The sequence below is a fragment of the Plasmodium brasilianum genome (assembly GCF_023973825.1).
Source record: "Plasmodium brasilianum strain Bolivian I chromosome Unknown PB_00_12, whole genome shotgun sequence".
NCBI lineage: Eukaryota > Apicomplexa > Aconoidasida > Haemosporida > Plasmodiidae > Plasmodium > Plasmodium brasilianum.
In genome coordinates, this window is record NW_027122948.1 from 1 (window position 1) to 25,035 (window position 25,035).

At 18.8% G+C, this 25,035-nt stretch overlaps 4 protein-coding genes across 4 annotated transcripts; 1 reads left to right on the forward strand and 3 right to left on the reverse strand.

Annotated features, from left to right (window-relative positions):
- Nucleotides 1-1,632: 1,632 nt before the first annotated feature.
- On the reverse strand, nt 1,633-2,567 carry MKS88_000266 (fam-l protein; the record flags this gene model as incomplete). The annotated part of the gene is made up of 2 exons (XM_067219387.1): nt 1,633-2,355; nt 2,481-2,567. The coding sequence occupies 2 exons, from the start codon at nt 2,565-2,567 to the stop codon at nt 1,633-1,635; spliced, it is 810 nt and encodes a 269-aa protein (XP_067070278.1).
- Nucleotides 2,568-8,661: 6,094 nt separating this feature from the next.
- On the forward strand, nt 8,662-11,222 carry MKS88_000267 (uncharacterized protein; the record flags this gene model as incomplete). Its single annotated transcript, XM_067219388.1, has 3 exons — nt 8,662-8,682; nt 8,791-9,853; nt 10,111-11,222. The coding sequence occupies 3 exons, from the start codon at nt 8,662-8,664 to the stop codon at nt 11,220-11,222; spliced, it is 2,196 nt and encodes a 731-aa protein (XP_067070279.1).
- A 7,811-nt stretch (nt 11,223-19,033) lies between these two features.
- Nucleotides 19,034-19,914, reverse strand: MKS88_000268 (uncharacterized protein; the record flags this gene model as incomplete). Its single annotated transcript, XM_067219389.1, has 2 exons — nt 19,034-19,711; nt 19,828-19,914. 2 exons carry the CDS (start codon nt 19,912-19,914, stop codon nt 19,034-19,036), a joined length of 765 nt encoding a protein of 254 aa, XP_067070280.1.
- Nucleotides 19,915-22,363: 2,449 nt separating this feature from the next.
- Nucleotides 22,364-23,327, reverse strand: MKS88_000269 (fam-l protein; the record flags this gene model as incomplete). The annotated part of the gene is made up of 2 exons (XM_067219391.1): nt 22,364-23,113; nt 23,241-23,327. 2 exons carry the CDS (start codon nt 23,325-23,327, stop codon nt 22,364-22,366), a joined length of 837 nt encoding a protein of 278 aa, XP_067070281.1.
- Between the last annotated feature and the right edge of the window lie 1,708 nt (nt 23,328-25,035).

The following is a 25,035-nucleotide window of genomic DNA, read 5'->3' on the forward strand; positions in this document are numbered from 1 at the left end:
CCCTAAACCCTAAACCCTGAACCCTAAACCCTAAACCCTGAACCCTAAACCCTAAACCCTGAACCCTGAAACCCTAAACCCTGAACCCTGAACCCTAAACCCTGAACCCTGAACCCTGAACCCTGAACCCTAAACCTAAACCCTTAACCATCAGGGAATCAAATTTATTAAATTTAATTAAATCATTACAAATTTTTCTAAAAACTTTTACGTTGTAAATATTATACACTACACTTATTCAATTAAATATTGTAAAAAAAACATAGAATGATTTTTTAAATAGATATTATAAAAAAATTTTCCAACAAATAAGAACAATGTTAACTATTATTAATTATCTACATATAAAAAGAATTCATCTTTTTTTACTTTTTTTTTATTTTAATTATGAGCGTTATAAATATGAAAAGGTTATTAATGATCAATAAAAACTATATAATAATTGTGTGTTCTTAAAATAATATTAGTTCTCTCATAAATATACTTATAGACATAAAGAATAGAAAATATATATAAACAAATTCGTACACATTATTATATTGTAATAATAAATATATATTTATTTTTATTTCCTTTAATGATTATTTAACTTTTTACAGATATATATAACATATTTCTAGAAAGTTACTATTATGAAAAAGAAAAACAAAAAATTTCAATATATTATAAGCGGATATATTTTTACATTTCATACATTATATTAACTTATTATAATGTAATTTTTACATATACATAGGCAATGAGAGAATTTTTTTTTATAAATTTTCAATATAATATGTATTTAAGTAATTTTTAAAAAATTGAAATAATTTCACAATTAATTACAATAAAAGTATTATGAAAGTTTGTTATTTCATTCAAATTGAAATATCTTGTATGATCATCTTATTATATCATTTTAATTAATCCATATTTAAAAAAAATACTATATTATATATTTATACCTTGATATTTACATCATGCAAAGAAGACTACATATCTGATAAAAACAAAAAATTTACAATAAATATCTTTTATAAGAAATTTCAAATAAAAGTTGCTTTAAAAAATAAAGTTTATGTTCTTTACTAAGCTAAAAAAAATATATATTTTATTGTTCTTGTGACAGAATAGATTACTCCCTTTCATTATATGCACAACAAGGAACATTTATTATTAAATTAGAACTAATAGGTTATTTTTCTAATTACTTAAACAAATAGTAATTTTCTTCTAAGAAAAAAAAAAATAGTAAGCGTAGTTTATATTAGTTTAAATAAAAATAAACAAAAATACTCTATTAAAATTATGTTAATTCTACTGTTATGTATGCTTTCTAAAGCACAAATATATACTTTTCATAGAATTCTATTTTAAAACACAAATATATGTATTATACAGTAATATATAATTACACAATATAATAATTTAAAACACAAGTTATAAAAACTCAAAACTTTTAAATTCATAAAAAAACTAAGAACATAAATTTCTATTTTTTTGGAGTTATAAAATGCACTAATATGTAATTGCTTCCATAAATTTTCAGCAATTAACTATATGTTTATTATACACATAACTAATGACATTGTAAATATTACATCATATTAAAATATATGTTACCTTAAAAAAATAAATTCCTTATTATTCATTTCACTTTTTACTGAACTTAATTTTTTCATATTTTTTAGCTTTTTTATGGTAATAAAAAACGTACGATATAAGTGTAACACCTAATATTAAAAAAGGTATAACATATAATACAATATTAAATAATGGTCCTAATACACTTTTAGATGTATCTGCAGCAGTCAATAACCAACTAAAATATGGCTTCAAAGTTTCCTCGTAGGGACTTAAAATCGATTTCAATCCTGATAATTCCAAAAATCCATTTACATTAGATAAACGCAGAGATATATCTACTATGAGTAGACTAAATAATAAAAAAAACAATAATAAAGGTGATCCTAATCGTAATGAGAATTTTTTACGCATTATTTTTTTGTAAGTCTTATCACTAATATTCTTGTTCCTTTTAAGAAAATCTACAAAATCCAGTTCTTTGAATATTTTTTTTTCAAGATGACTGTATTTTTTTGTCACAAATTTAGAATATTTATTGTTCATATCTTGTTTGTGTCCATCATAATTATTTAATGAACCTCTATATAATTCTTTTTTTTTTTCTGTGCACTCCTTTTCAGTATTAGATATATCCTTTTTTTTGTCCATTCCATTATTTGATATATCATCTCTTAACATTACAACTTTTGAATCCTTATCCTTTTTATATTTTGCTAGTAATCGATATATTCTGTCGTCTAATTTTATAGCAAGCGTGTACTTTTTGCCTAGGTATTTGTTAGACGTAATCTAAAAATCCAAAATAAATAATAGTTATTTAATGAATAAATAATATAATGATGAAAACAGTATTCATAAAAATATAAAATGAAAAATATAAATAACAAAAATATTCTTAAATAATTTTATCATACCACATGATTACTTAGATGCGGTATCCACGTTAAGAAGATAAGTACAACAATTTTAATAAATGAGAAAATCATAATGCTTTTTTTCATGTTCTGTTCTTTAAATATTTTAAAATATTTAGTAAAAATATATAAATAGTTATACTATAACCTCTTAAAGGCAAAGGACATTATATTAGTTATTTAATTCCAATTTTTTTTTCTTTTTTGTATCTACTTAATAAAATTTATATAAATATAGAGTATTTTATAACATCGATATACAAAAATAATATTAAAAAGGTATTATAAATATTTTAACTTTATAGTGCTTATTAAAAAAAAATAACTTTCATCTAAATAAAATAATTTTAATTTATATAAAAATATTCAAAATATATATTTTAATGATTTAGCAGAGTAGTTTAACTAAATGATTTTTATTATTAATTTCATTCAGAATATATTATGAAAAAAATAATATTTCCATATTATAAGGAAATACGGAATTTATATACCATATAGATCGTATAGTATACATATAAAATACATTATTTCATACCCTAAAACCAATAAGTAATGTTATGAATATCTTGTCATTAAAAATTATAATTTTATTAACATGATGTTTTTAAAGAAATTATTTGTAAAAAAATATTAATTATAACAACACAAAAACAGTAATAATAAATAAGGATAACTATATTTTACATAATATTTTGTAAAATGTTAATATATCAGCATAATAAATTTATGCATAAAGGAAGTACGATCTTTTATATTATAGTCCTTGCTTATAGAATCGAGAATATATGGAAATACCTAATTTCTGAAAAAATATATAAAGTTAAATAAGTTCTAATTTTCCTGTTTTTTCGAAAAGTTTTGAAAGTTATAGATTTAATTAAAATAAATATAAATCATTATTTCTAAGTGAAAAGTATTTATATCTAACTACTTAATTATTTTTAATTAATTGTAAACATTTAGAAGGAATATTAATATAATCGAAAAAAAAAAAAAAAGAAGAAAGAAAGGAGATTAAAGATATAATAAGCATTGACATAGTACAAATAATTTGATTAATTTGGAAATATATATGAAATAAATTTACAAATAATATACAGAATAAAAATGATTTGTAACGAATCATTAAGTACAACAGTATAATTTACTAAAAAGTATGGTATAATAATTTTTCTATGTATGATTTTCAAATAAATTTATTATTTTGTTTTTATTCATTTAAAAATACTCAATGCTTGTAATGTATTTTAACGGTAAATCATAATAAATCTTTATAAATATATAAAAAATAACATTTTATTAAAAATACTTTTAACGGAAGAAACATATTTTTTCCAAATAATTTATTTTTTTAAAAGATAAAGTGAGGATTATATTTATAAAAATATCATAATCGTAAAAATTTATTGTAATAATCTTATATATAATTTTATATTGTTCTTATTAAAAAGTCTTAGCCTGCAAGTTAATAAGTTGAAAATTGAAATAGAAAAAAAATTTCCTAAATTTAAAACGCCATTTTTAAATTATAAAAATTAAAGTTATTATATATTTATTCCTTTAATGTATATATTATTATAGTAACAACACTTAATAATTCTTTTATTTAGTCTCTTTTAGGTTTTTCTCAAATTTTATTGTCCCATTTTTTTAATTTTATTTAATGTTTCTTTATATAATATAATTTTACCGATTTTAAAAATATGTAATAATCCATGTCTATATATTATAAAATAATTTTCGAAAAATAAGGATACCACATAATTATATCCTTCCAAGCAATTATTTAAAAATACGATTTTCTTTTCTAGAAATACTGGTGATTTTTAAACTTTTTTTTGGGTCTTCTTGGAAAATATATCATTATTTTTCACAATTATTTATACCTCTCTTAAGTTAGAAAATAATGAATTAATAGTTTAATTTCCTTGTAAAATATTAATTTTCCTCCTTATTTAGTTTATATATCATGGATAAATTGCTCGGTTATATATATATATTACTCAATAAAGTTAGTGTAATTTTCGTATTATGTATTTTTTACATTTAATAAATAATATAATTAATATTTAATGCATACAAATTAAATAAGTTAAATATATAATAACATGAAATTTAATTATATTATTTACATTCCTGTGCAAGATATATAATACAATGTCTACAAAAAACATGATATCTTTTTTGAATGTTCAATAATTATAGAAGTTAATCCACGGTTTATAAGATTTCATCATAATTCACAAAGAGTAGCTTATATTTTTTCTTTTATACAAAATAAAAATATTTGAAATGTTTACTATTTTATAATTTTACATAATAATTATATGTTCTACTGGGTCTAAAAAAATTTTATACTAAAAATAATAAATACACTCTTAACATACAACCTAAAAATATGAACGTTTATATAGTAATTATATAAATGGATGTGTGATACAGAAAATATCTAATATTTTTATTTAAGTACAAAATTTTATAAATTAGTGAAGAATTCATAAGAATTATATTATTAAGTGCATAATTGGATCATTCTTAAAATTTCTTATTATATTAAGTGAATCTATTCAACTATAATGAATCTCGATTATTATAAATTATTCACTAGAACAGTTAAACACGCAAGCATAATCATCTTCTACTACTACATTTTAATAATTTATCTTATAATGTCCAATGGTTATATTATCATTTAATTCATTACTTTTCATATATTTTCTTTTTTATAGCACTATAAGTTATTCTAGCTATAAAAGAGAATACCATTCCACTACCCCTGTAATCTATGAAGACAGGAAATTTTTGGAGAAATAGTGTTTTAATTATATATACATATAATTTATATTAATACTAGTTTATTTGGATTCTGTTAATGTCTTCAATAAGAAAAAATAAAAATATGTATATGGACAATATGTTCCCATAATGATAAATGGATCTGAAATAGATCAAACATATTTGGCCGGTAGTTCGTATCATAAAAAATACATTCTACAAAATTTAATTTATATATGTTCAGCAATATGTATATTTGTACATATAATATAAAATTTTGAACAACTTAACTGAAATGCATACTGAAAATAAAAAATGGGTTATAACAATTTATTTTAATAATAATACTACATATGCAATAGTAAATAAGTATGAATCTCATACAACTATAAAAGATTCATATATAAAGATATATGTGAAAAGTTTAACAAGGTAAAAACAAAAAAAAAAGTGTATGAAATTAAAAGACAAATATATAAGAAAAATTAGAAGTAATAAAGACACATAAATATAAAAAAGAAATAATTTTGATTAGATAACAAAAATGCAAATTACTCTTTAATATTAACATACTTAGGATACATGATATTTCTAATATGAAATCCATCCATACAATATATGTAAAGGAAATGTAGCAAAAAGTACAAATCGATAATTCATTAAACATAACATAATTAATAAACGCAATATATAAAGAGAATATTAATTAAAATTAAATAAAAATTCTTAATATTAACAGTATGTTAAATATTAATTTTGGATTAATACACAAATAATAATTTTTATAGTATGATTATTAAATTATAAATAATGTTATATATTAGTGACCTCAATTATTGTATGATGAATACTATAACAATAGAATTTTATAAAGAATAACTAATACGTAGAACGATCTTATTTATTCTTATAAGATGAAATGGTACCGGTTAAATAATAAAAATAATAGTACGTATTATATATTATCATAATATTCATAAATATAATTTTATCACTTTAATCGTGAAAATATATATTAAAATATATTCTCTTAATAATATGATACGACTATGTACATATCTGTGTAAATAAAAGAATATTAGTAAAATTAAGACATTATTATCATCAAAGTGAAATTTTTTATTTTGTATTTTAGATACATTATTATTTAAAACTTTTTACACTATAAAATTATGTTAATAATTAAGAATTCTAGTTCGATAAGATGAAATACAAATTTAAATACTTAAGTGTCTCTTTATTATTTTATATACCACAGTTTTTTTGTTCTGTTGTTGTACATATTAATTAATAAAAAATTATAATATGTTATTTAAACAAATGCATCGATGTAAATGTATTTACTTCTACACATTTTTCTAACTTCATGCTGAAATAATTTTTATGCATATAGCATTATTACTAGCTTATATTATGTTAATGATTTACATAAAAACATATCTATTTTTAAGTTAAGCATTATCTTTTAAATAAAAGTCTAAATATAATATTCATAATAAAATGAAATAAAACTTATTAATTCATATGAATTTATATTAAGCTTGTATTATATTTAAATAAATTTAATGTATAAATTGTAGTATTATAAAAAAATTCTGATGATATATTAAAAAAAAATAATAATAAAAAATACATTAACAAAGAAAAAAAAAATATATCAGTAAATTTATAAAATAATAAAAAAAGAAAAGAAATATTTTTAATAATAATCCTAAAACTAAATTTATTTAGTTTTTATTCAAATGATATCAAATATTTCAGATAATCATATGTTTTTTACTCGTTACCACATATTAATGGACAAAAATATATTCATGATATATATTATATTTACATATATTTATACGATATATTCAAAAACATAAATATAAATACAATATACTTTAAAACATGATAAATTAATTTTATTTGTAATCTATTGTACATTGTTATTAAGTAGTATATTTAAAAAAAAATAAATAAATATTATATAAGAGACTAAAATAAAAAAATCAGAACGAACAAATATATTTTACATGAATAAATTAAAGAATAAAGATACATTATGATAAAACTCTTTAAAATAACATATTTATTAAATATAACCATAACAACGTAATTTTATACGTGAAATAATTAATTACAAATATTTATTATTAATATATATATTTTTTTAATTTTCTAACCATTCACTACTTCGTATGTATATATTTCAAAAGTAATATTAAAATAAGAAATAATATATATAATTTACACTATAATAACCTTTTTCCTTGTTTATGAGTTTAACTTGTTCTTTAATTACATTTCATATTTTACGTCTTAAGCAGTATTTTAAATAACCCAAGATCTTTTTTATTTTGTACGCTAAATAAATATTTATCATTATAAAAAAGTTATTTTACTTTAGTTATATATATAAACAAACAAAAAAAGATGTAATATATTTTTAATTTACTTATTATAATATATCTATCAATTATTACAGAAAAACAATTACAAAGATTTAATATTCTTTGTTTTGTCTAATATAAAATATTATTCTTTTTAGGTTCAGTTACTATCTTATTATTCCTTATTTAGGAACAATAATTTATTTTATATTTTTTTAAACTATATTGCATAAATGATTTTACTATAATTGTTTTTTAATATATTTTTATATTTTAAATAAGTATGCAAATCTTTTTATAATTATTTAATACTATAAATATACCTCTAATTAATTAAGCGCTCGTCAAAATGAATCAGCTAATATAAAAGTTCTAATAGGTACATACAATAAAGTAAATATAAAAAAAATTAACAAAATAATAATAGCAATATAATGGCCTATATCAACAATAAATAAAAAAAAAATAAGGACATACTATCATTATTAATAATGTTCTGGTTTATATATTATTTATTTTAATTAAAACCTTAGAGCAAAAGGAATTATTTATATTATTATAAGTAATAATAGCTATATATATATGTATATATGTGTTTCTAATAACAGAAATAAGGAAACGGTAATTAATGTTATTTTTACGGAATAAATTTTATATTACATGTTGATGTAACTTATATATGTTGTTTTGTGGTTAATATTGTAACTTTTTCCTTATATAAGGAATATTATTTTTACATAATCATATATACATAATTCTGAATTAATATTAAAATATGTTTAGGATGCATCTCCATTAGTAATATATTTACTTAAGGTAAATGAAGTTATGAAGCACCTAAAATAAATACTAATGTATTCTATTATTTTATAGTTCATATATAAATTCTTATGTAAATTATAATTTTATAATTTATTTTTATTGAGAAATATAAATTTAAAATAACGATGTTGATAAATAAAATATATAAATTCATATTTTTCCTTCAGAGTATTATTTATCATACGCTAGAGTATTAATGTAAATCCATCATGGATAATTGTTTTTCTTCGGTAATAATTTTTTATTTTTTAATATTAATGAATTATTTATTTATACTAAAACAACTGTTAACATAAATAACATAAAAATTAATTCTTGAATAATTGTTTTGAATCTAGAAATTGAATGTTCTAGGTTCTGGATTTTTGACATACTATAATGATCTATATTTCAAAAGAATTATACAAAATATAAAAAGGAAAACTGCTAACGTAAATAAGAGTAACAAAGAAGCATTTAGAAATGTATGTCGAGATTTGAGTAAATATCTAATGAATAATAAGTCTCCCCCACCACATTATATTAGTTTTAAGGATAAATGGGAAGGAGCATTAAAAAAGTGGGTACAATCTTACTATGAAAAGATTAATATACATAAAGAATGTCCTGTTGTTCTGGAAGAAAATGATATGAAAATTTTAGAATTAAAATATGATGAAGAAGATTTTTGTGAAAAAAGAAATATATATCTTAATGAAATAAGACAGTTAAAACCTGGAACCATAAAGACGTGTAATGAGGAGTATTTAAAGAAATGTAACGAATATAACAATTGGATTAATGGGAGAAATATTTATTTTCAGGAAAAAGTAAGCCTCATTAAAGGTTGTTACAGAAAAGAACGAATTATGGGCAAAAAAGGAAAAAAACAAGAATCATTATGCAACATACTCGAAGAAGAAACCTTTAGAACATCATTAGATTGCTTACTCATTGATCAAAATCCAACTTGCAAAAACTTACAAGAAAAAAAAAAGGAAGTTTTACAAGAAGAAGATCAAAAAACAGCTGAAAAGCCATCTAAAACTGAAGCTCCAACGGAACAAACCCTTCAAACATTACAAAGTGGAGAAACTAATAATTCACAGATATCTCTATCCCCAGAGACGTTATCTCATCAGCATCGACCTCAAACTCAAGATCAGTCGGAAACTGAAGCTCCAAATCCTCAAGTTAAAAGTAAAGAATCTGAAGCTATACAAACTACTCAAGATAAAATATCAGATTCACAAATAAATGATACTGATGATGACGCAGTATTAACAGGCCCTAATTCACCAACAATTTCAGATTCTTCTATATCACGAGAAACTCAGTCTCCTAAAAGTCATGCATTAAAAGCTGAATTCTCAATTCCTTCAGCAGGTTTAGCTAATTCTGCTGAAACCCCTAAATTTTCAGGTACCATCAATTCTGCTTATTTATCTATTCTTGAAATGACAGAATTAAATATATGTTTATAATTATTTCAGGTCCATTATGGAGTTCGTCTAACGCATACACATCATCTATTTTAATCAGCTTTATAGTTATTTTTCTATTTTCTTTTTTTATTAAAGTAAAATAACACTTATGTAATAAAATTATGATAATCATTTTATTATCGTAATAACGTGTTTTAAAAATCCATTTCTTTCTACTGTAGTATGCTTTAATAGGGTTGTTTAAAAAAAAAAATAAGATAAAAAGAAGACCTGTGAAATTTCTGAGAATATTATATCCTTTACTTTCTTGGAAAAAAAGTGAGTTCTTAGCACATGATCATTTAGAAAACACATTATATGATAACGAAGAAACTATAAAAAGAATAAAAATAAAAGATCATAACATGAATTATAATGTAAATGCAACGACTCCAAGAAAGGATACATACAAAACTATTATAGAAGTACATATGGAAGTACTCGAAAAATACAGAAATGAAGAATGGGAACACAAAAAAGAAGAATTTTTAAAAATATTTCTAGAATTGTTCACAGAAGAGGAATATACAACATATCCTAATATAACTAATGACGAATTAATAAAGGAAGATACTAAAAGTATTAATGACATTGAAAAACAAAAAATTCTATGGAATAAATGGATAGAAAAACATCAAAATCTTGCTGACAAATTGAAAAAGGAACATTGGTTTAATAATTTAAAAAATGATTGGAAAAGAGAACTAGATAACTTAAAAAAAAGAGAAGAATTAAAAAATGATCCTGATGAAATTCAAAATATTCCATTTTCACAAAGAGAAAAAGATATATGGAGACAGTGGATATCGGAGAAGTGTATAATTATTAAGCAATATATTAAACAGGACTTATTTAACTATTTGACTGATGAACTCCAGATTATACCAGATGAACTTGATAATGAAAAAATTAAAGATTCTTTGCTATTAATTAATATAGGAGAATTATCGAACAAAGAAGACTGCCAAGAATTATATAAATATATAAAAAAAAAATTATTAACAAAACTGTGTATCCTCGTTCTTATGTCAGTATTAGAAGAATGCAAAAAAGAGCAGGACATTGAAAATAATGAATCACATTTGGATAATTACATAATTAAATCTAAGGAAAAAGAAAATTCAGATAGTAAAAAAGAATTTATAGAAAACTTAAGTGACTTTAACCGAAATTTTTTGGGAAATATGGAAAATCCTGATTATACAACAAACGATAGCTTTAGGAAAGAAATAGAAAATTGGATAATAGAAGATAATACAAATGCAAATTCTATGGAAAAGGAGAATACTGCAGATAAATACTACTGAATTATGTAAAAATACATTTTAAAAATTTATAATATACATTCTTAATATATAAGGATAATAATTCTACGTAAGCATGTAGCCTATATGAATCTTATTTCATAAATTTTATGAAGCACTACGGAAGCAATGAAAAGAATAATTTGAAAAAATATATAATAACAGTAAGAAAAGAAAAATAAAATAGGAAAATTGAATTGAATATGTATAAAATATATTTCAATTATATATACTATTTTTTATTTCTTTAAGAGTATTAAACAGAACTTTATATTAATACTTGATTCAATATAAGTAGCAAGATATATATACATATATAAAAAACAAAAAAATTATTGTGATGTATTCAAAAAATACTAAACTTGTAGGAAAAAATTAATATATCAAAAAATAAAAAAAGGCAAAAACATTAATATTGTAATACTTTTTTTTAATTTATATATCAGAATTACTTATAATTTTAGAATTCTATGTTATTTCATTATTTCTATATATATGGTTATTTGCATATTTATAAAGATGCTTATTTGTATTCTTTAAAAAATTTTTATCAATTAATCGTTTAAGGATTTAATTAATATAAAAAAACATTTAATAAAAAAAAACAGAAATACGTTAAAAACACGAAAGCGTAGTAAAAACATATATATAATTTACATAATTTAATATATTATAAAAAAACCATATGTTATATACATAATGAAATACTACTAGGTCATTATAATTTAATAGATAATCGCATTATAAACGTTTTCATTTATAGTAAGTTTGTAACCCTTTATTTGTTATATATCAATATATTTTTTTCTAATTATATATATATTCTCACAAATAAAAAACCGTATTTAAATGTACTGTCCCTTCATAAAGAATTCAATTTTTTTATACAACAAATAGTGTAACTTAAATGAAAAAACTTTATACATATTTATAGATATTTATGATATTCAAGTACCTTTTTTGATTGTATAACTTTTATAATTAAAAATTTAAAAAATCTTTGAACTAATTAAAATGCCTAAAACATGTTAATAATGAAATTATTCTGAATACATAGTTTTTTATATAAACTTGTAATTTATATTCGCTTTTAAAAAAAATGTAAACAATTAAATAAAAAATATTCCTATATTTTTTTTTACTTTAATATCTACATTATTATTTATTGATATTTTTATAAAATAAAAGATATAAAAGTTAAATATAAAAAAAATGTATAAATTAAACAGTACTAAATGAATTTCAGCGCTTTTCTAAAACCAGAAAGATATGAAAGAAAATATAAGTATTTTATAGTAAATTTAAAAAATATGATATATTTTTACATTTTAAAAAGAATTTGTTAATTTTGACTTTTATCTTTATATTTTTTTTTGATTTTTTGTGATTACGAAATAGTATATTTCTTTTTTCTACTTAGCTAATAAGATTATTGGTTATTATTTTTTAAATCATCTCTCTATATATTAATATTTATAAAAATAACTAATACTAGATTTATCTGTAAAAATATAAAATTTATTTTATATATGTAACAATTTTTAACTGCTATCATATACCAAAAAAATAGGCAGATTACAAATTATTATTTACTGTTTTATATTATGTAAATCCCATAATAATATCACTATATTTATGAATTTTACAATATCATTAATTCATACATAATATTAATAAATAAAATTGCTAAAAATATATTAATCTAAATTAATTATAATAATTACCATAGGTTAATACAATGCTAAATGAAATAGATATATGCGTCATTGTGATGTAATATCCCTATAATACATAAAACAAATATATTATTACATATTAATAACATGTTATTAGGAAAATAATTATTTTTAGATAATTATATTAGCATTGACTTCGTTCCAACAATTTTAAATAAATTCAATAGAATTTATATTTTTTCTTTTTGTTTTACGAGAAGTAAATATATAGTTCTTTTAAAGTATATTCTTTTAATTTATATAAGATTCATTCCATTAGATATTTTTATACTTTATCATAAAATATAAATATTACATGCATAATTTATTCATACAAATTATACATTACCAGAATAATAAATATTTATGTTTGCTTTTATATTTTATTTTTTATATATGATATGGTACTTAATAAATTTGTTAATATAACTTTAGTCCTTTAAATCTATAGTGATTATACTAAAAATATATTGAATATTAAAAATAATAATAGAATATTGGCATACATAAACCTAAAAATATAGTTATTAATTAATATTAATCTCATAACAACACAACTGTAATTCATTGGAATCTATTCGGAATTTTGACAACAGAACTACTTTATTAAACGAAACGCATATATGAAAATTTAAAAAAGATATATTATTGTTATAAATACTAAAATAAAATAACAGAGGATATCTTACGTAATATAAATTTAAGAAATATTTATTTTAACAATTATAATAATAACTTTTCTATATTAATTTTTACTTTGTTCATAAAGAAAAAGAAAAATCATTCTACGTAAGTACTAATAATAAAAACAATTTTTGTTTTTATGTAATTTTACATATTTTTTTAAATATATTTAATTATATGTTAAATATATTATTACAATTAAAATATAATAATATACGATTTATATATTTTACTAAATATAAAATCTTAAAATATTTTACAATAATATGATATATAAAAAAACAAAATAATAATTTATTATTATTCTCTGAGATCCTTGAAATATACGTTTTTGTATAGTAGAACATATAAGACGTGGAATAGTCATAAATAAAATAGCAGTGAAATAATTGAAATTTATAAATATTATGATATTTTTTTAACAATTATTTTACTATTTTTGTAATGTAGAACAAAAGCCATAAATTTATTTTTTAATGGGGCTTGTTATATTTTGTCTTTAAATATAAATTTTAGTTGATATATTAATTTATATTTTTAATAAGTCACATGTATAAGTTAAATTCACTAATATATTTTACCAAAAGCTTTAGGAATTTAAATTATTTTTTTTTTTTAATTTATAATTTTAATTAATCTACCCTGTAATAATATCTAATTTTTGTTTATATAATTGTTATATTTGAAATATAATCATACATATTATACTAAATAAAATGTTATAAAGATTAAACTGAAACTTTAGCTTCCTATGTAATAGGATGAAAAAAAATAAAAGATAGATTTAAATTATATGATAATGTCTATTTCTAGAATAATACATTTATACATAAAATATTAGTTTTAAGCGAGATATTTTTAATTTAACGGAATAGTACTTATTTTCATGTATTATAATCGTATTTAATTTAAATTTATTTTTCATTTATTTAAAATATAATTTCAATAAAAATCATGAAATTGAGATTCCTAAAAAGCCCATATATTACAATAACATATTTTAAATATTAAATGTAATAATTTGAAAGGTACCATTTTAACACTAAAATAAAAATAAAAGGGAAAATTCTATACCTATAAAATAAATAATATTTATCTATTTATAGTATTTTAAAACGTAAAAAAGTATTTGTATATAGATACTCATATATAATTCGAAATATGTATATGAGAAGGCACTAATGTTAATTTATTTTTTTCTATAGAATATAAGTACATTTATATAATTTTCACACGAATATAAATAAAAGGGAAGAATATTCATTACTATAGTTGTATTCTAGATACAATAAAGAAATTATGTTTTTCAAATTATTTTGTCTAAATTAAAAGCTTTTATATTGTACTGTACAAACTATACAACCTTATATTAATTTTAACCAAAAATTAAAGTTGTGATTTTATTAAGAATTGTTTTTTTAAATTCTATATATGACAAAACGGAATGTATCACATATATACTTAATGTGTAAAATTTTTTCACTTAGATAAATATCAATATAATATTAATTTAACTTTTTCCGTTTCATTTACGTATAATTATATATAATGGCGCGAACATTTTAGGGCGAAGTGTAAGATTTATTTTTTTGTTATAGTATTTATATTTATCATAATATTTCATTAATTTGTTGTTACATAAATGAAATAAATATATTTATTCGTTATAATAAAATTTTACGAATATATATTATTATTATTAGTAGTAGTATATTTTATTTTATTTTTTTTATTATTAGAATAATTCCGTGCAATTATATCTTCAGTATAAAATTGAATATGAAGGGGGTTGTTAAAATATTAAGAGTGGTAGTATAAGTCCTGGACAATATTGCTCTAATACTAAATATAATTCTTTAAATATTCCTAATACTAATTTTATTACATTATGTCAACAGATTGGTAGATATTTAATTGAAATTAAGGATAAATATTATTCTGATAATCTCAAACATCGTAAATACTTGAATTACCTGATAAATTCAGAAAAAAAAATAAAAAGAATAATAGTTACATTTTGTTTAACCCCTTTAGAGATGTTTCGTCTAAATTAGATAGTATATTCATACAAGTAATAAAAGAAATTAATACTGAATCATTAACAAAGCTTAAATAAATATACGGTTATTATAATGATTTTAGCAAATTTAATGGTGAAAAACAGGGTTCTGGTGATATAATTTGTGGTAATATTAAGAAATGTTATAACCTTTACAAGAATAATTGTGAAAAACACCAAAAAAGTAGTTAAAATGATTTTTGCGAGAAGTTAATCAATTGTAAAGAAGCATTTGATAATAAAATTCACATGGTAACTCCTTATACTGGTTTACCACATATTTATCACCTACGCACGTAAAATATATATTTGCTGTCAGTTTATCCATAGCGATAGTATTACTAGAGCATTCTCTTTATTTTTTTTATATAAAGTTAAAAAAAAATTATACTTAATAACGTGAATATTTTAATACAATGAGTATGCTCATTTTCACAAAAATTTACAGTCACAAAACATTAATATATTTAGGTATATATACATGTTTTGTTTCATATAGTTTACTTTATTGAAATCATGCTTATATAATAGCTTAGTTATGAAAAAAATAGTTGAACTTAAAGAAAAAAGAGAATCCTTACAAAATATATATAAAGTATTAGATAAAAAATTTAAAGGAAGTTCTCATAGTATAGTATATCAACCACAATGAGATCCTTGATATAAAAACTATCGTTTATATTATTTGCAATACAAAATCTAATACTCAGTAGTGCAAAAGTTACATATAAGAGGATATTTCTTAATAAATAGGACAAAAAAAATTAGAAATGTATACATGCGCATAAAAATTAAAAAAATAACTACACAGTAATTATTCAAACAAAGGATTAACATAAATACAGTACTACTGTATGAGTCAGTAGTAAAAGGTCTACATATATATGAAATTTCTTTTAGAATAAAAACCACATAATTTTAAAGTTTAAATATATAGCACAAGATTGTGAAATAAATAATGATTTTATTACACATTAATATATAGAAGCGTTTATTAAAGTAGTATTAATGTGAAAAGAAAAGAAAAAGAAGCTTTAAAAAAAACACAAGCAATATTATTGTGCAAATAAAAAAACAAAATTCATAAAATAAAATCATTATTCAAAAATTTAAAAGAATATATATATATTATTTATATCTTTAAAGTTTCATTATCATTTATCTAGTTGCCAATAAACTGAATTATAAATTTTAAATGATATGCAAATAGTTTAGTATTTTTTTTGTATGGTATATATTCTATGTAACATTGTAAAAAAATTATTTATATATGTAGTTAATAGATATTTATTCCACTCAATCTCTAATTCATATAGCAAAACTCTTAATATTTAGTTTATAATTCATATATATGTTGTTCCGAAGCATTATAATTAATTTTCCTTTTCTCCTCTAATATATTTTATACATATAACATCCGAAGTAGTAAGCAAAACTGTATATGATAAATAATAAACATATATAAATTTATTATATAATTATAAAATTTACATTTAAGTAAATTATAAAAGTAACAAATCGCATATATATTAATATAATTCATTTTTATTTACTTTATAGTAAGGAAAAAATAGAACAATTACTTCCTTAAATGTAATATCATGTAACATTATAGTACGTTAAGAATAAAAAGAAATTGAACAGAAATCTACTTTTATTCAAGTTTCTAATGGAATTCCATTATTTTGAACTCCATGGAATTCATTATATATACATTATTATACATATTACATTTTAAAAAATCAGACTTTTTTTATTACATGTAAAAATTTCAGATTCAGTTCTAATAATCATATTAGTAATTTCAGAATAAGTATTAATTTTAATGATTCTACATAGCCGTGTATTATCTTCAATTTATCCATAAATCTGCATTTTTGCTATTAACTTAAATATAGAATTTATCAGATTATGCGTAATGTCACATTCAAAATAATTAAACAATCAATATTTATCGTTGAAATTATTTCACGTTATAAAAACATTAAAGTTTTCATATTAAAAAAATACATAAAAATATTTTTACAATAAGGAGATACACAATTTTATTTTTCATAACAATTTTTTTATAGTAATCACAAATTTAATTCTGAAAAAAGAGTTCAGCATACGCTTCCAGATTATAATAAATATAAAAGCACTATATAGTTTATAATATTTATTTAATCATAGATTTTAATTTTACTACATATATTATATATATATACACATTTTGCACATCGTTATGTACATAACTAATAAAATTATAAAAATATTATGGTAACATTTTGTTCCTAATTAATTTATGTAATGTCATCTTGCAATTTTTTTAACATAATTAATCTATATAAACTATTTATTCAGCTCACTTACAAATGAAACGTACTTTTAATAATTTATTTTTTATAAAAATATAATTTCAATAACAAAAGAATTGCTTTCATTTAAATAATAAAAATATAGGATTTAAAAAAATAAAAATTTTGTCAAAGATTAAAATTTTTTTTCTTAAAACATATATTCTTTTTTAATATATGAATAAAAATATATTTCATTTTCTTAAGATAATAAAGTTTATTTTTTTCTATTTATAAATTAATTATATATTTATAGGATACATAATCTTATTAAATAAAATAAAATAGTAACATGGATAAAATTAAAATATTGATGCTAATTACCAAAGAAATAATATTTTATAAGAATATTATTTTATTATACATTTTTAGTTCCCTAAGTACACCGTTAAACAAAATCAAACTCTTACAACAATTATTAATAACAATTTATATGTTATGCCATATTTCTAATAAAAATTATTTATATTGCAAATATTATGTTTATATTGGAGTAAAATATATATAAATCATTGTAACATAATATATACATTACTTTACATTAATTACAAAAAAAAATATTCATTTTAAATGCAATGTTAATCACATAATTTCTTAAGTACGTATCCAGATAATCATATTATTCTTCAAGATAAAAAATACAATAAAATTACTTTTCGTTTAAAACGGAAATTCTAACACTACTTTATTAATATTATATATTAATTTTAACTCACATATATATGTTTCTTATAAGAATCTAATTATATACAGAAATGCATATATTACATGATGTTATTTTATTTTGTTTCAACAATAATTTATAATAAAAAATGACAATGAATAATGCGTTCAAATTTACCAATAGACAAAGAACATAATTTATGAGTATTAATTATAAGGATTACGTCCTAAACACATGTATATTAATAAAATTGTAGAAACAATGTATATGTTTATTAAGTATATAAATTAAAGATATTACATATAACGTTTCATATTAATAACGTATATAAAAAAACATGTTTCTTGTTATTCACCCTACTCGTACATCGCTTTAATTCTGTTATATTTTTCGTTATTTCTTAAAATTTTAGGAATTACTATTACAAGTATAACAACTAATATAATGATAATTGTGCTAAATGCTATTAAAAAAAAATGATTTTTTGCCGTACCTAAACATCCTTCTATAGTTGTCCACACACTACTCATAGATCCTAAACTTTTAATCCAATCTCCAGCTTTTTGTAATAGATTTAATCCTTGTAATATGGGTAAACCTATTCCCAACAATAAAAAAAGTAAAAATATGGTACTTCCAAATCTGTAATTTTTAAATTTTATTTTTTTTAAAGATATATCTCTAATTCTTCTCTTTTTTTCTAGAAAAGCATCATAATCTTTTTTTCTTATTAATTTTTTTTCAAAATGAAAATGTTTTCCATCAAATATTCCATTATTGTAATCTATAATTTCTGTATAGTACTGAGCTTTATTTAATGAACTTTTGTTGGATTTCGTGTTTTTTTCTTTATTCCATTTCTTATTATTAGTTATAAATTTATTTTCTTTTTTATCATTATTTTGAAAAAATTCGTTCAAATATATGTTATTTGAATCTTTATCCTTTATACTTTTTGCTAGTAATCGATAATTTCTTTTGTCTAATATTCTACACTGCATAAAATTCTCACCTACAAATTTGTTAAAAGTTAACTAAAAAAAAACATTATTATTCAAATGAACAAATATTTTAATTGTAAAAAACTGTATTAATAAAAAAAAACACAAAAATTATGTATAATACAATAACATAACTAATATTATCATACCCCATCATGGTTAAAAGAGAAAATCCTCTTTAAAAAAGTAAAAGTAGTTATTATAATAAATAAGATTTGATTAATTTTTAGTTCCATATTATATATCTATAATATTATAAAATACAAACTAATGAATAAATTAATAATAACATAATACTTTTTTTTATTAATATATTTTGCTTTTTAGTAAGATATTAATAAAATATATACAACTATAATGTACAATTAAACAACTACATATATAAATATATATAATAATGTATTATTTATTTTTTACCTAAATGTTATATAAAAATAAATTGTATCATTAAAATAAAAGAATTTGAATTTATTCATAAATATACAATATATATAATTTAACTTTTTATTTAATGCAGTATTAAATATTTTTTATTATATGGAAAAATTCAGTTCATAAGCAATAGAGAATGTATAGAATATATATATATAATACACTCCTCTATATATTAAAATTCTTATTAAGGATACTAAAGAATTTATCCTGTTTATAATACTAATTTTACAAGCATCATTTTTTAGAACAACTATATTTTATTCTTAATAAATATTAATTATTAAAGCGTAAAATAAAAAATAAAGAAAATAATTTGTGTTGTGTTAATTATAATCCATACTTTAGTTTCCTCTTATTCATAAGCAGTTTTTTTATTATTCTAAATATAATTAAAAAAATATAATTTATAATGTAATATCTAATTTATGAGGAAATATATTCATAAAGAAATCCAAGAAATAACTTTTTATGATTATGCATTTATTTTTATAAATTATTTTTTTTATAATTAAGTCACTGTTTAATTGTAAATAAAATATTTTTAAATTTATCCACATTTTTTTTTCCTTATTAATTTATATTTTGAATATGGTAATTCAATTAGAAAAAAAGAAAATCGTAAAATTACGAGCGAATTATTCCTTACATATATGCGTATATGTGTTTTTTTCATGTAATAACATATTTTAACGAATTATAATAATACTTTATATTAAAAAAAAAAAAAAATTAATATACATGGACAATTTTAGTAAATAAGAAAAACATTTTTAAGTGTATGTAATTGTGAGAATTAAGCATATGTTAATATTATACTAATATATTAATTTGAATTTATGAAAAATAAAATTTAATAAACAAAAATAAGAGAAAGACATTTGCATGCTAATACTTAGATATTATATTAATTTACATAATGTAAGAAAAATAGTGTAACATACAAAACAACCTTTATTAAAATTTATTTGATAAAACAAATAATATTATTTATATATTATTTATAATGAACAAAATTTTCTTTTATTTTATTTTACATTAATAATGACTATATAAATGTAAATGAACTATTAATTGTCTATAAATACTATATATATTTATGCATCTTTGAAATTTTATTAACTCTTAATATAAATACAGATATAAAAAAATGAAAATATATATAAAGAATAGATACAAATTATTACACTGTTGTAGAAAAAATAATTATTTGTTCAATACCCTTTATGATAATTGAACTTTTTATACAAAGAGGAAAATATTAAAAATGCTAATATTATGAAAAAACAATGGAAAAAGAAATTTATATGTATTATCTGTTAGTATTTGCTTAACTTTAATCCATTATATTAATCTTTTAATCATGTGAATATTAGAAAAAATAAATATTTAATTTACCTACAAATTTTCTATATAATATATATTTAATTTAAGTTTCCAAAATGGAATTAATACAATAATTAATCAAAATAATAAATAATAAATTTATCTATTGATTTAAATGTAATGATATGAAACACATAAACTCTTAAAGTTTGTAAAGTTATATTTATTTAATAATTATGTTTTTTTATTATATGTTAATGACCTAAAATGAATACCATAAAAAATTAAAAATAAATAGTAAAAATAATTGTACTAAAATTATGTTACACAATACATTTCTGAGAAAACATATTTTAAAAAATGAATATTTTTTTTAAGTAAATATATATATATATATCATTACAAGAAAATATACTGTCCTCCTATTATTAAATTCTAAAGACTACTTATTTATCCCTAATTTAAAATTAATTATACATTTTCTTAATAACAAGAAAAAATAATAATTTTAAACTAGAACGATATAAAGAACACAAAAAAAACCTTTTATATCAAATATATATTATCACAATTAAAAATATTTACATGAATTGTGCTACTGTATATTTACTTTAACACACAAAGACAAATATTTTTCATGGATATCGATTTAAATACAAAAATATATATAAAAAATCAATATATTTAATTATGCCAAAACAATAAATTAAAATAAAAATTACTAAATATTAAAAAGTTAAAATTCAAAAAAAACTTCAGGAAATATATTTATTCTATTATATACCTAAAATACCACATATATATGTTCAATTGTACTACTAAAGCAATTAAATGTATGCTTAATAAGTGTATGAAGAAAGATAGTACAGACATAATTTTATATTAAAGACTTCATTATATAAATAAACGTATTTACTAATATTCATATTATCTTTTCTTGTATTTAATTTGTTCATATTTTTTAACTTTTCTATGGTAATAAACAATTCCTAATATTATTGTTATACCCAATATAACGAAGGATGTAAAATATATTACAGTATTTAAAAAAGGTCTTATATATAAATCTTTAGTTTTCCCAGTTTCACCAACTGTATTCTTGATAAATGAAAATACAGGTGAGCCCTTCAAGTAGTTGTAAAAATCACCCAACCGTGTTGTTCCTAATGAAAATAACAATAATTTAAACAACCCCCTTCTGAGGCCACAATTAAAACAATAATCTAATACGAGTGCTGTTACTAAAAATAGAAAACCTAATAAAGGTAACGCTAATCGTAGTGCGTATTTTTTACATGTTATTTTTTTGTAAGTCCTATTAGTAATAATCCTGTTATTTGTAAGAAAATCAAAGTAATCTAGCTCTTTGAATATTTTTTTTTCAAGATGAGAATATTTCTTTGTTTCAAATATATAAGATTTATTATTTTTAGCTAGTTTATTGTATCCTATATTATCTAATGAATTTCCATGTAAATGTTCATATATTGCTTTGTTCCCTTTTTCATTATTACATCTAATTTTCTTGTCCTTGAGTTCATTATTTGGAATAACATGTTTTAATCCTGTAATACTTGAAACATGATTCTGTTTAAATTTCGCTAGTAATCGATAACTTCTTATGTCTTTTTTTCCTAGAAGTTTGTAACTTTCATCCAAATGTTTATTAAACTCACACTAAAAACACAAAATAAATATGTACTACGCATATAAAAAAAAAATATTATGATAAAAAAAAATATTAATAAAAATTACAAATAAAAAATATAAAAAATACAATTATCGATAAATAACATTATAATACCGCAACATTGTAAAAATAACATATCCAACCTAAAAGAATAAACGTAACAATTTTAATAAATAAAAGTAACTTAATGTTTTTTTCCATAATATATATACTCATTTTTGCCACATATACAGTAAGGAATAAATTAAGAATAATATAATATACTTCTAAAGATAAATGATAATATATTTATTTTATTATTATTCTTTTTTACTATTTTTTATTTTCCTATAAGAACATAGTAAAATGTATATAACAATGTTTCATTTTACAAAATGTAAAAAGAAAAATAACTATAAAAATATGTTAAGGAATTTCCACCATAATTGTATATTTAAAAAATTAACTTTATTAAAATGAAATAATTTAAATTTATTCATAAATATTGAAAATATATGCATTTCAACTATTTAATATTGTAATTAAATAATTTTTTGTATTAATCCTTTTAAAAATAATAATAAAATATAAGATTTATTAATATTTCTAAATTTTAAGTTCATATAGAATATAGAATGTATATGATGTAGAATTTAGATAATCTATTATTCTCTATATTAAAGGGATAATAAATAATATTATATAAGTTCTTTATAATTAATTCTAATTTTATTAAATTAATTTGCATAAAGTTGTCATTCATGCAAAATATATTAGTTATAATAAAAAAATAATAAATATAATGATAATAAAGAAAAAATATATTTCGTACAATATTATATGATATATTAATTATAATATATTAATTCATTAATTATATTTAATATATTTAAAAAGTATAATTTATATTATACGTACAAAACTATAAAACAATATATATTTTAAACGTAATAAAATATAATTATTTTATGTTTGTATGATAATATTTGAAAATTATTATATTTAACTAAGCTTTATGCTTATTAATTGTATATTAAATATTTTTATGTATTGAACTATATTTTTTTCTTTAGTTTTTAATTAAAAATATATATTTAGAAGAAAAATTAAAATAATATAATAAAATAAATAAAAAAAAGAAAAGAAAAAATTTTGGTATTAAGAATATACTTATCAGAATAAACCTATATCAACAATTTAACTGTCCATTTACTCAATAATGAAAATGTATATTATCTTTACTTATTATTTTATTACATCTGAGTTCAATACATTATTATAAAATATATAGAATTAACAATGTCCAAAATACAGGAATATGAAAATAAATGTATATAATCTTTTTTATATAAATAAATAGTTGAAATACTTAATAATATTAATACTTTACATAAAATTACTTCTATAAGACCATACTGCATTGAGAGATTTTGATTATTTTTTAGCAATATTATTCAGCCTAGGACAAAAATCTTTTATATATATATAAATATTATTTTTAAAAAAGAATATATTATGATAAAATATTATAAAATATTATGGTAATAAAAACAAAAAATATGTATAAACGTTAGTACAGTATATTTACTTATATCGATGTTTTTCGTATTTGTGGTTTTAAAAAGATTTTATCTCATATTTTGAAGTAATAAAAATAATTTAATACATATACAATATGAATTTATAGTGATATATTATAATAATAATAATTAAATTATACTATACATTCCTTAAAATATAAATTTTTTAAATATATTTTTATAATCAACACTCTATATGTATTCTAATTATAATGCGTAACATAATTCTGCATATTATGAATAATATATAGAATTCTTTTTATTTATATTTAAAAACTCTATATAATTATTCTGTATTTTTAAAATTATTAATTTTTTAGATTATTTAACATTCATGATACCAACTACTT